This window comes from Macrobrachium rosenbergii, chromosome 21 (assembly GCF_040412425.1).
Source record: "Macrobrachium rosenbergii isolate ZJJX-2024 chromosome 21, ASM4041242v1, whole genome shotgun sequence".
Lineage (NCBI taxonomy): Eukaryota > Metazoa > Arthropoda > Malacostraca > Decapoda > Palaemonidae > Macrobrachium > Macrobrachium rosenbergii.
In genome coordinates, this window is record NC_089761.1 from 60,781,068 (window position 1) to 60,795,277 (window position 14,210).

Below are 14,210 nucleotides of genomic sequence, written 5' to 3' on the forward strand. Positions count from 1 at the left end.
ACATGTTTTATAAAAAAAAATATTCTAAAACAATATTACCTGTAGTAAGCATGCCGCAATACATGATGGAAAATCGATACCAGTAATGAATTCTCTCTTTTTCTGTCTCTTCTGCAGATGGCTCAAAGGGAACAGGACTGCCAGTTGTCCCACCATACTGAAATTCAAGTTAGATAACAATAAAAAATATTTACAATTATTTTTGCTGTTACCTTATATAAGGTAACTTTATCTATACAGTATACTGTGTAATCCTGAAAACTGGATGTTTTGGCACTAAGCAGGACAGAGATGAAGGTGCAACAGATGCAGAAATGAGAAGGACATAGGTTGGTTTTGTCCAGTATGGCATTTTTGTTATCAAGAAAACTTGAAGGATGAAGAATGAATGTAAATGTGTTGGTTCAAATATTGTAGGATTAAGATTGAACAAGGCACAAGAAGATGTTGAGATAGCGAGTGTGGGCGGTCCAGGATTGGGAAAAGATGAGAGCAAAGGGTTATACTTGGAAGGGTTTGCATCTATCTCTTGCAGGGTTTGAGTTCAGAGTTCAGAGTAGACACAGGAGCAAGCTGATGGAAGTCACAGTAAGAAGAGGCTGTGGCTGTAGGTTAAAAGTTAATATAGACAGAAAATTATGCCGGAGACAAAAGGATGAAAATGAATTTATAAAGATAATCAAGACCAGTGAATTTGATAAGGAAGAAGTAAGGGTGGCGTATAAGGAAGAAATGGATGACAAACAGGCTAGTGTTAATACACACAGGCTGAAGGATTACATGAATGATGTAAAATTTCAGGATGGCGTCATACAGTCAGAATGGGGTGTTCGTCAGTTTAAGAGGGTGGGAAGAAGGAATAACAACACTGATTGGTGGGATGAGAAAATTATTAGTTTAGTGAAGAAAAGAAAAGATTATTTGTGGTGTAACTGCAAGACAGAGGGGAAGATTGTGTGCACAAATACAGAAAGGTAAATAAGGTAATCAAGTGGGATCTGAGAGAAAAAGAAAGCAAGTAATAAAAAAAAGGAAGGGGGAGGGAAGACAGTAAGCAAAGACATCATGGAGAATAAGATGTTCTACAAAGAAATACTAAATACAAAAGAGAGTAGTTATTAAGCAAATGTATTTCAGAATAAAACATGTAAAAGGATAGTGTGCATTGAGTATTTTGAGGATTTGTTAAATGTTGATAAGAAGCCTATAACACTGACTCACGACATAAAGTGTAGGGGAAAGTTTGAAAAGGATTGTGAAAGTTACAGTTTAAGACATAAGGAAAGACATTAAGAGCCTGAAAATGGAAAGACTCCATGAGGTGATGGGGTTACAAGTGGTATGCTGCAATGCAGTGGTGGAAGTGACTGACTGAGTGACAGACTAGGTGTTTAATGTGTGTCTGGATGAGGTAAAGGTTCTAAAGAAACGGGGTAAGAGGAATAATTGTTCCCCAGTGTAAGGGTAAAGGTGATGCAGGAAACTGCAAGAATTATACAGTCATAACTGTACTTAGTATAACATGGAAGGTGTATTACAGGATTCTCGTTAAGAAGTTAAAACATATGGCTGACCAAATGCTCATGAAACAGTAATGTAAGAATTTTATGTGGAAAGAGTTGTAAGTGGCATGCATGGACTAAGAAAATGTTCATGACAGAAATGATACGAGGCAATAAGGAGGGTGTTGATGACATATAGCATGAACAGTAATTTGCTGTGGGCAATAAAACTTTTTGTAATGGAAGTGAAGCATGTGTTAGAGTATGTAGAAGGGCGACTGACTGATTTAGTGTAAAAATGGGGATCAGAAAAGGCATAATACCTGTATGTCTCCACGGGTGCTTAATATCTTTATCAGTGAAGTGATGCATGAAGTGCTGAGAAAGGACACTAGATGTGTTATAATATTATGGGATAAGAAAAGGGTTGTAAATGGAGTGTGGAATGTCTGATGATCACAGGTACATGTATTATGATGCTTAATTATATGGGGATAGTGAAGAGAATTGCACAGACTAGTAGAAGAACTGAAAAGTCTTTACAAGAGGGACATGTTGAGAGTAAACAAGAGCAGGGTAAGATTATGAGGGTAAATGTACCCGTAAACGGGAACCAGGAAGTTGCAATAATGAATGTTAATATGGAGAGTGAAAGACTGGAAGCTGTATAACCTTACAGATATTTGGAAGCAAATATTTTGAATAATCATATGATGAGAAAAAAATTAAGTCTTATGGAAGCCAAGATTAGAATGTAAAAAGTGATTTTGAACCAAAGCTCCTCAACAGAACTGAATTGTGGATGTTGAATGCAAGAGAAAGGAAGAAGGGGTAAATGTAAAGGACTATATACAGTATTACATCGTTATAAGAAGTACAAAAGGTAAAGAAAGGAAGTAGAAAAGGAAAAGAAAGGTGGAGCAATATAATATAAGAGTGGTAAAATAGTTAGCATAGGTGAAAGGATGGATCAGTTTGTTTTGAGGTGGTTTAGTCAAGTGGAAAGAATGGAAGATGAAAGGTTGGTGGAAAGAGTATACGATTCTGAAATATTGGGAGGAAGGAGAGGAAGACCTAGTAAGGGATGAGAGATGGTGGAGGAAGTACTGATAAAGAATGGGCCACAACACCCAGAAGCAAGAGAGCCAATGCAAGACAGAGACACATGGGGCACTGCTCATGTATGAGGGTTTGACACACTGCTGGTGAACCTTCTGCGTAAGTATATAAAACATGTGGTGTTATAAAAGTTTCATGCACATGAGTTTCATCTGCAATTAAGCAGCTAAAGTATGAATGAGGTAGTGATCAATGTCTGCTTTTCTCAGGAGCCAACTCATGGGAAATGATTTGATACTGAATACAATATACAGAAATCTACAGTGTAACTGTAGCCATCATTGAGAAGGATCCTGTGTAGTATCACACTACAACAACCTAGCTGCCATACACATTGCCAATGACCAGTCCTATGAGAATTAACTACAGTATTTTGATTCAATGTGAAAATCTGGATGATTTTCACTTAATAGTAAAAATCAACCACATTTTCACACTACAGGCAGTCCCCAGTTAACGGCGGGATCAGTTAATGGCGATTTGGCTTTATGACACTTGTCTAGCGACGAAAATCGGCAACTTTTGGTGCAGAAAATCGCTGATTTCCACTTTTTGGCGCCAATAATTGGGTACTGGTGTCGATACATACCTAACAGAGGTACCGATAACCGAAAATCGGAGCTTTTCATGCCAATAAGCCCCGAAAATCACCAATTTTCGGTTATCATCACACCCTCAGAACGTAACCCCTGCCGATAACTTGGGACTGCCTGTACTTTATCACACACCCATTACTTTCTCATGCCTTACTGTGCAGCTCAGGTAATTTAGCAGATGTGAATATGGCCCCTTGGGTCATAGGTACCTAACTGAATCTTACTATATAGTTCTGCTGATGAGTGAAAAACCCCATTAACCCTTAAATGCCGACTGGACGTATCGTAAGTCGACTAAAATTGATTGTTGGGTGACGAGTGGATGTACTGTACGTCGACTACAAAAAATTTCAACCTTCGGTCAACTTTTGACTCGACCGAAATGGTAAAAAAATGCAATTGTAAGCTAAAACTCTTACATTCTGGTAATATTCAATCATTTACCTTCATTTTGCAACAAATTGGAAGTCTCTAGCACAATATTTCGATTTATGGTGAATTTTTGAAAAAAACTTTTTTCTTACGTCCGTGCGGTAACTCGGCCGAACATCTCAGAAATTCTTTCGTCATTTTGTCGTAATTTTTGCACCGTTTTATACTAGCTGTTACATAAAGTTTTATATATGAAAATATGTGCAATTTCATGTAAAATACAACAAAAAACAACCCATGGTTGTAGCTTTTATCAGTTTGGAAATATTTTCATATAAATCACGATAAGTGCCAAAATTTCAACCTTCGGTCAACTTTGACTCGACCAAATTGGTGAAAAAACGCAATTGTAAGCTAAAACGCTTACATTCTAGTAATATTCAATCATTTACCTTCATTTTGCAACAAATTGGAAGTCTCTAGCACAAAATTTCGATTTATGGTGAATTTTTGAAAAAACTTTTTCCTTACATCCGCGCGCGGTAACTTGGCCGAACATCTCAGAAATTCTTTCATCACTTTGTCATAATGTTTGCACCAATTTATATTAGTCGTTACTTAAAGTTTTATATATTAAAATGTGCTCAATTTCATGTAGAATACAACAAAAAATAATTCATGGTTGTAGCTTCTATCAGTTTTGAAATATTTTCATATAAATCAAGATAAGTGCCAAAATTTCAACCTTCGGTCAACTTTGACTCGACCGAAATGGTTGAAAAATGCAATTGTAAGCTAAACCTCTTACAGTCTAGTAATATTCAATCATTTACCTTCATTTTGCAACAAATTGGAAGTCTCTAGCACAATATTTTGATTTATGGTGAATTTTTGAAAAAAACTTTTTCCTTACGTCCGCGCGCGGTAACTCAGAGGAAAACATCCCAGAAATTCTTTCGTCACTTTGTCGTAATGTTTGCACCATTTTATATTAGTCGTTACATAACGTTTTATATATGAAAATGTGTGCAATTTCATGTAGAATACAACAAAATAATTCATGGTTGTAGCTTTTATCAGTTTTGAAATATTTTCATATAAATCATGATAAATAGAAAAAATTTGACCTTCGGTCAACTTTAACTTGACTGAAATGGTCGAAAACTGCAATTTTAAGCTAAAACACTTACAGTCTAGTAATATTCAATCAATTACCTTCATTTTGCACAATATTTCGATTTATGGTGAATTTTTTAAAAAAACTTTTTTTTACGTCCGCACATTACGAAGTCATGCATCATTTTGTGATAATATTTTCTCTGTGTTGCTTTGATCGTTTTACAATTTGTTATATACCAAAATCATTGCAATTTAGAGTACAATACAAAGAAAAAAATAACTCATTAGCTTTAACCGTTTTGCTCACAGTGCGATTTGTATACAATTATGACATTTTTTTTTCGCGCTGTCATATATTTCAATATTTATATATGATAATGATATTTTTTATAATTTCTGATGGTTGCATACTAAACTTCAGGCAATGGCAAAAAAGGAGCCAAAAATGAACTCTTAATCTTAGAAACTAAGCGTGCTGTGATTTAAAAAAAAAAACTTTTTTTCCGCTTCAGCGCTAACTCCCGAACGCCACCGGCATACGGCAGACACTTTTGTAAATAGAGGCTCGGCGTTTAAGGGTTAACTCCTAGGCCTTGGGAACCATTTAGGATCATTGTACTGTCCTCTAATCTTCATTAAATTCAATATCCTTTTAAAATTATTTTTCTTGTGCTGTTGATTACTTTAATTACATTACAAAGATTTTCAATCAAGTTAGTCAACCCATGCTCAGCTTGTGAACAACACTGGTACTTTCCTGGTTCTCTAAACTGAAAGTTCTGTCAATACAGTAGTACCCCCAACAAAAAAGGTCAGCAATTCCAATATCCACGGTTTCACTCACCCATGGTTTTTCATGGCCTGAAAAAATTGAAATGGAATATTCCAGAAGAAAAGTAAACATTACATAAATTCCCATCCACCCAAAAGGCAAGTTGGAAATTTTTTGGGTAATGCCACACTTATAACTATGCACACACTTGCCTGTTCCCCACAAACTGTATCCAGTCAATACGGCCCCAAAACATAAGTGCTGCAATGAAGACAATGCTTAAAGCCCAAGGAAAAGCATGAACTGCTTCCTTTTAGTTAGAATAAACTCTTGACATGACTGGAATACAAAATAATTTGTATGTGGAGGCTGCCATGAAGTGTGACAAGAATGAATCTTTGATTCATGAACTGCTAAAATATAAGGAAAAGTCTTGTGCTAATGTTGAATGATAAAGTAAAATGTTCATTTACTGATTAACCTTTAGCATATGAATATACACAAAAATCATGCAACACAAGTGGTCTGCCTAAGGTCATCTGTATGGAAGAGGGGACTACTGCACTTTACTACTTTCACTCACCAGTGATGAACTCTAAAGTCTCTTTGTTGCTTTGCTTCTGTAATATTTGTTGGTTTAATTTTTCTTATTTTCTAATAAATGTTAGTTTGTGTCTAACTAGCAGGTGACTTCTGGCTAGTTGGTGCTTTTGTTTCAAGTTACTGACTAGTTAGTTTTGTCTAACAAATAGTGCAGAGGGTTTTATCTAATATGTTATTTCCAATATTTACTTGTGAAGTGTGGAGTGTTAATTAATTTCTCTGCTAGGGTTCAATGATACGTTCTTGCCTAACTTATCTATAGCAAATTTTGTGTTGGATTGATTGATTGATTAATTGAGAGTTATCTGGCGTCACAACTACCAGGGTTGTTAATGAGCTCATAAGCTGTTTGGGTCCTCCTCACGTTTATTTCTGTATCTCTGCTAATCAGTCCGCTTCAGATGTAATAATTCTGTAAGACTTTTCATGAATTATACTTTTTATTTACACAGTAAAGTACATTGTTTTTAATGCATGAAAGTTTTGTATTTTCCTACAATGAACTCATTTATCCATTCACTTAAAGAAACCCTTTTCAGAGAGATTTTTTATGACATACTGTAACTGTTTTCATGTGTATCTGTGTTTGTTCCAACACGATATACAAACCGTCGGTCCTTTACATTAGGAACTACAGTACTTTCAGCGAAGCTGGAAACAGCCGTTGAACTTTCAAACAAGGTGGTTAGGCAGTTAACTACCGTCTGGGAGGCGGGGGTACCACCTGCCCAGATATAAACATTCCAATTTGTTTTCAGCTGTCATGCGGTGCAGACGTGTTTCTCGCTCTCTGCCCTGACTGCTGTTGAACTGTTTTCCCGGTGGGATCTTTCTTGTTTTTGCTATGAATGTTGATAAGCCTCGTAAGCCCTCCTTCGCCCAGCATGTATGCCCTGGGGTAGGGGGTAAGGAGTGCAATAGTTTCCGTTCACGTTGATATAGACCCACACACCCTTTACTCCACTTGCAGGGGACGTGTGTGTTCTCGTTTCACCTTGTTCAGAGTGTTGTTCCTGGTCTGCTGAGCAATGGGTGAAGTTTGAAGGGAGGAGACAGTACCGAAGGAAGTCTGCCAAGGCATCATCTGAGGGTTATACGGCCCCAATGACTCCCTTGGTGGCTGACCCGTTGGGATCATTTCTCCATCCCAGCAAGCTTCCCCTTCTTGCTGCCTCTCCTTTGGGTGAGGACTCCCTCTCATCTTCTTCACTTGCTTCATCGGGTGTGGAAGGCCACGGGACAGTGGACAATCAGGACATCCTCTCGGGGTCTCTCCTCACTCCAGGCTGGAATTTTTCCCCCCAGAGCGAGCAAAGGCTTCCTCCTTTGACCCGACTTTCCCTTCAGGTTTGGCAGTGGAGACTTCTCTTGGTGGGCAGGTTGCAGATCTCACCTCTACCTGGCTTCACCTGGGTCTACTTGGTGTTCCGTCATTGGAAGGCCTGATCTCCCATCTGTCCGGTGCTCCTGTGACCACCCACGCCACGGCCACTTCCACCACCTCAACAGTCACCATGATGTCCTTCACCAAGCTACCTGTGACTGTCGCCTTGCACCTAGGTACCCAGGTATCAGCTGTGCCTGCCTCTCTCCATGCTGTGCCACTGCCAACTGTCTTCCTGGTCCTGTTATCCCTACCTGGCCCCGCCAGTATGGTTACAGCATCGGTGCCTTACATCACAGTGCCTGCTCCTGCTGTTCCTGCTGTTGTAGACCTTTGCTCGTTCCCCACTCTGGTCCCGGCTCCTAGCTTTCCTGACTCTCGGCCCGGCCTGGCTTCTGCTCCTGCTCTACCCGTGCCGACTACCCATGTCCCGGCTCCTGGCTTACCTGGCTCCCGCACTCCTCCACCTACCCAGGTTGTTACTGGCCTGATCGCTGACGTCTCCACTGCCTGGGTTGCTCCTGTTTCCCTGGCACTCCTGGCTGCTCCTGTGTCTTCTATTGCTCCCTCCTGGATGGGGGACCTGACTGCCATCCTGAAGAAGATGACAAGGAAGAAGTTGAAGAAGAGGTCTAGGAAGGTGTCGTTGTCTTTACTGTCTTCGTCTTCGCTGTCTGCTACCTCTTCTTCTTCTGAGGCTTGTCAGACAAAGAAGAAGAAGGCTGTCTCTCCCCCTCTAAGAAGTCTCACCCTGATTTCTAAGGGGCTGCCTCCTTCCACAGGGAAGGCAGTGGGATCTCTCATCGGCTCTTCCCGGTCCGCGGGTCAGGGAACCAATTCGTTGACCCCTAGGTCAGTCGTCTCAGGAGCCAAGGGCATGCAGACTTCGGTTTGCACTCCCATTGCCATGCCGAAGAGGTCTGCTTCTAAGACTGGCACTGTGTCAGACACCCGTTCTCGAGCTGCGGTAAGTACCCGGGTCTCTAGTCCTGGACTGCTACCAGAGAGACCTCTCTCCGTACCGACTCGGGCACAGGATGGGAGAAAGAGTCCAGACAAGCAGGTGTCCTAGCTCTTCCTGATGCCACTTCCACAATTGCCAAGCAAGGTTCCTGGGAAGATGCTTTGGCCTCTCGAGTCCGGACACCTGGAAAGATGGAGAAGAGGTCCCCTGTTCAGTCTTCTCGTGAGGTTTCGGCCTCGAAGAAGTCTGGAGCCTGTCTACAGGAACACCCAAGTTCTTGCCAGCCAGCTGCATGTTCGACTCTGCCCAGTCCCCAGCCATGTTCACGTGGCCAGCCTGGTTCAGCAGAGCAAGCACCCAGCTCGACTTGCATGAACTGCCCCGCTCTCCTTGGGACAATGCTTCGTCGAGGCGAAAGCGTTCTCCTCGACCTGAGTTGCCGTCATTACCGCGGGTTGGTGACCGCTCTTGGCCCACTGCTCCTGCTGGTTCCGCCAGCAAGACTGGCTGGGGTACCCAATCCTCCTCACCTGTCCCCTCAACCTCCTTGGGCTCCCCCTAGGAGGTGCGAGTTGGACAGGAGGAACTCCGGTGAGTCGTCTCCCCAGAGTTCAACTGCGAGGGCTTACGTTTCTGGCACGGTTCTTGGACTGACCAGATCGTATGCCTGCATGGTTCAGGTAGGATCACAAGGGCCTGCCGAGGTTCTTCCTCCTGCAGGGAGAGTAGATCGGGAGGACCGCACCCTGGAAGGACTTGAGGGTCCTCTTCCCCAGGACGCAGACACCACTGGGGAAGGGACCGCAGCCTCGTCTGTGGATTGTCCTTCGCACCTCGAATCCTTCTGGGGTCTGAAAAAGGAACCCAAGGTTTCAGTGGGGCTGCCGTGTAGTCCACGCTTGATGGGGGGGGGGTTTCTCGACCAAGTAAATAGTCTTGTGTCTGGGCAAGACAATTCGCTTTGTTTGAACCACTTGGACAAGCTGCTTCCCCCTCCTCTGCCTCGACAGAAACAATTCTACACGTCCTCAGAAGGGGGCATTGCCACCTAAGCAGGTTGACCCGGACCTGGTTCGTCTAGGCCTGGGTCTCTCGTTGTAGTAGCAACTTACTGCGGAGGGTATTTCTCTTTCGTAGCAAGAGGCAGCAACCCTGGAAGCCACCACCACGGCAGCTTTCCAGGCAGTCTCCTAGTTGGATCTGTGATTGTTCACAGTACCCAAAGTGGCTGCCTCGTCGGGCACTATTGTACCCGGGGAAGACTCCGCTTTCAGGAGACTGTGCCAGTCTGGAGTTAGAACCATCTCCTACCTCACCCACCAGATGGCAAACCTGTGGGCCAACCTGGTTCTTAAGTGAAGAGACGCTGTTCTTTCTCGCTTCGTCAGGTCTGCGGGACCCAAGTCGGCAATGACCCTGTGGAACGGACTGTTGTTGGGTTCTGCCTCGCTCTTCCTTAGAGAATTGGTAGATGCTGTGGTGGACAAGCGTTGGGCCGATGACAGCGACTGCCTTGTCCACCAGGCAGTGGCTAAGACCTCTGGGTCTTCGCGTTCCACTGTGACCCAGCCTTCAGGCCAGGCTAGCACTTTCTCAGCCCCTAAGAAGTCCCAGTCTTCGAAGGGATCCCGCAGGAACACCCAGCCTTCTTCTTCCTCCAGAAAGGGTGGGTTTTCGTGCCCCTTTCAGCCTGCTTTCCAGTCTGGTAAAGGGGGGCAAGGGGAAGAAGAAGAGGAGGGGGAAACATTAGGGGCGGCGTTCCCCTCCAACTGCCGCTGAAGGTGAGGGGGTGCCTATTGAGCCATTGGGCAACATGGCAGTGACATGGAGCCGAGACCTGGATAGTGGATGTCCTTAGGGAGGGATATCTACTACCCTTTGAGTCTCAGCCACCCCCCACCATCACACCGGTCCGTCTCTGCACCTATGTTCCTGGATCTCCAAAGGACATCGCACTAATGCAAGAAGTGCAAGCCATGCTGAGCAAAGGTGCTGTAGAAGTTGCGTCGGATCAGTCCCCATGCTTTTACAACCGAATCTTTCTTGTAGAGAAAGCCATAGGGGGTTGGAGACCGGTTACAGACCTCTCTCCCCTAAACCGTTTTGTTCGTCAGACTCAGTTCACATGGAGACGGCGGGATCCGTGCTCGCCTCCATCAGGGAGAATGACTTCATGCTTACAGTGGACTTGAGAGATGTGTATTTTCAAATACCCATTCATCCATCCTCTTGCAAGTACCTCCACTTTATCCTTGGGGAGATGGTCTTCCAATTCAGGACACTCTGTTTTGGGCTCTCGACAGCTCCCCTGGTGTTCTCAAAAGTGTTTTCTTTGGTGTCAGCCTGTGCCCATTCGCACGGGATACGTCTATTGAGGTGTCTCAACGACTGGCTGGTTCTGGTGAGCTCCAGCTCACCGTTGCTACAGGACAGGGATCGACTCCTCGAGTTTTGCTGCAATCTTGGGATCGTAGTAAATCTCGAGAAGTTGGATCTTGCCCCCAAGCAGAGGATAAAGTACCTGGGCATGCTGATAGATATGGTAGCAGCGAAAGTCTTTCCCCCCCCCCGGGGTCCAACCTGCTGTGTCAACCCCACGTCAAGCAGTATCACCTGGCAGTGCAGTCCCTGTGTCTTCACGGCTGGATGTTATCCACCATCTGTGAGCGAGAGGCTTTTCGCGTCGCACAGCAGTGGCGATGGCTGGGTACCTCAGCTGATCCTCCACACCGTATACCAGGGAAAGTGGTCTGTCTTCTGTGGTTGGTATCGTGGACAGGGTATCTCTCTGGTCAGAGCAATTGTTCAGCTGTAAAAGGCTATTGGGCCGCACTCGGCCTAGTCTTGCAGCTGTAAGGGATAGATATCTCCTCATCCTTTGAGATATCTCTACTGATGAGAAGCTTCGAGAGGTCTTGCCCACTCAGGGACCTCAGGCCCCCCTGCGTGGGATGTGACTCTTATTGACAGATATGTCCATCTCAATGGCACAATGATCAGAAGTGCCTATACATTCGCAGACCTTGGGCTTGACACTTGCTGGAACATCTATGAATATGAGGTCTAATCTATTACCAGATATAAGCATGGGTTCCTTAAATAGCTGGACAAAATTGGAGGATGGACAAAACTGGAGGATACACAGAACTCAAGAGCAGACCAGCCATGTTGATCTGTGGAATTTGAATTTAGCCACTCGCTGTGCTTTGCAATACAGTCTCCACAAATAACAACTGAAGCTTTTGAATACTGTGACTGGGTCATACTAATCCTTTCCAACAGACAGTCATACACAGAATTGTCAATATCTGGATTGCAGTAAACAGCTAATACATAAACAATGTAGAACTCACTGAAAATTTTAAAACATAAAAATAAGACAGCAAGGTAAAGATCAAAACAAAGAAAAACAAGACAGCAAAATAAAGATCAAGAAAACGAAGGAGTTGAAATGCAAGAGTTAAGAAGTGGAGCTGGGGGAAAACCCCACAGGTGCACTTGGAAGTCATAGTCAGAGATGTTGGACAGCAAGACTGAAGCAAGGAAGCTGGATTGGAGGTAAAGTAAATGGCTAAAATGCAGGTGCAGCTTGGGACCAGAGGGACACTGCAAACACCCTTTAGTAATGCCTACAGTACACCACATGAAGTATACTGATGGCACAACCCTATGGGAAGTGATTCTTCAAGTTCTTGCCTTAAACCAACAAGCTTGGGATCTATTTTCCTGTCAAGCTCTTCCTATCTGCATAAAAACTGTATAGCTTTCACAAGCCTGTCTCTGTATGTATGTTCTCGTCCAAATATCCTTCTACATTCCTCTACTTGCCTTGACTTATCACGAACCAACAAAGACTTCAGGAAGGCTATGCAGCAATCTGTCAAGTACTCACTGTAACTTTGTTTCTGCTGACTTTGAACTGTTTTTGTTTATTGGCATGCCTTCCTTGCTATCTGGATAGGGGTTTTGCCCTTGGATCAAAATATAATCAACCTACATAAGTGGTAACAGATGCCACTCAAGAGTTCGTGCTAGCTCCAGTGCTAGCAGTTCTTTACTAGCAACTGTATCTTTCTTTCAGCAAGAAGAGCCTCTCAAACATTTCCTTCAAGCTCCAGGATTTGTCTTGGATGTAGAAGGTCCTAGTCACACACCCTACGATTTCTTAACTGTATTTTATTTGTTGCTCTTGTTTTCTGTTCAAAACATCTGCAAATACAACATGTATCACTCCAGTCCATCTTCCTTTAGGGGTCACCTCATGAATCTGTGGGTCTGATTCCCTTGTCTTTTCTTTGAAGAATCATATTTGTAACTCTTCCAGAAGGCTTCCATTTCTTTTGGGGTCCTGATACCAAGCATTACCACAGATTTCTTCCTGCTGTTTTAAAGCAGTTGGTGATTTATACAGCAGGCCATGTTTAGCTCTCTTCACTTGATACAGAAACTCAATCTCAGGAGTTGCTGTCTCACTATCATCATTCAACTTCCTACTTCTCTAAAAATGCTTAGCTGATTAGCTTTGTCATTGATTTTCTATTAATTTGTAAAATAATTATCAATTGCTATTATTTAGTAGTTTAACCAGAAACTCACTCTATTCACAAAACCAATGACTATGGCAATTTCAAGCTGCCTCTTGAAAAATTTTCATGATGGGTTTTTTTTTGGCTAAAGATAATGCACTCTTGGGGAAAAGGAACAAGCTAGCTCTCCCCTTTCCTTTGTCTATAGCAAAGAATTTTATTAGCTTCATGTATCCAAGTCTCAATATTCACCTCATTTCTACCCCAACTAAGATATGGATTCCCTGGCCCTCAGCTGCTTGAGGAAAAAATGAGAAGTTTTCTTCTACAATCCCTGCCTCCCATCCATGAGCAATCAAAATCGGGAACGAGCTTCGGTCTCACTGTGGGAAGACTGTCTCCATGTCAGAATGACCACTAAGTTTTTATACAGAATTTAAGTTATCAAAGACTATATGACTGTTAAGTAGCAAGCTGGAAGTCAACAATAACAATAGAGTTACAATATGAATAATACAATATTAATTGTCTTTGTTGTTTTTAACTCAAAATATAATCCAGGAGACTTAATACAGAGACTCTGAAAGCAATGTTGCAATATCTTTCAATATTTGAAAAATTTGATTAAAATACTTTGAGACCAATTCACATACTACATTTTCATACAAGTTTCTCTAAGGAGTTCCTCATAAATGAGAAACAAAAACTGAAGGAGGTTTAGTTAAAGATGTTAGATGGATAAGTGAGAGCAGACCAACAGAAATGGAGAAAAGAAAATGGCAGAAAGCATTAGAATTGGGCTGAAAGGATATTGCAAAGAAATCTTTGGTAAAGTCCCTAGTGAGTCATGTACCGCACACTATAAGTGTTAGCTTGCTAAGGAACAAAACTAGAAAAGGAATATGTAAATTGTGCAGTAGTTCTACCAGAATAGACACTAATAATTAATTATAACAATAGCAGTAACCTTAAGAAAAACTGTAATACTCTATACACACCACTGGGATCATGTGAGTGCCATTGACTCTTGCTGGGTAGCCTTCAAGGACTTCCTCTTCCTCTTCCATCACATAATCAAATGCTTCACTAAGACCAGGGCCACTCTCTCCGCCAATCCATATTTCCTGGTATGCAATTTCAAAGCCAAGGGACATGATGAAAATAGTTCCAGCAGTCATATACACCATGTACTTGAAGAAGTACCGATGATTATAATGGCCAACACAATTATTGAGCCACGCTACATACAATTA

The 14,210-nt window shown here is 42.6% G+C and overlaps 1 protein-coding gene across 1 annotated transcript in view; it reads right to left on the minus strand.

The window, feature by feature from the left end:
• Window positions 1-14,210, minus strand: part of LOC136850228 (palmitoyltransferase ZDHHC16) — a 173,367-nt gene that overhangs the window by 128,482 nt on the left and 30,675 nt on the right. The window contains exons 5-6 of the mRNA XM_067123867.1: window positions 13,956-14,197; window positions 40-157 (exon numbers count right to left, since the gene is read on the minus strand). Of these exons, the coding sequence (XP_066979968.1) occupies window positions 40-157; window positions 13,956-14,197 (360 nt within the window). The remainder of the gene's footprint in view (window positions 1-39; window positions 158-13,955; window positions 14,198-14,210) is intronic.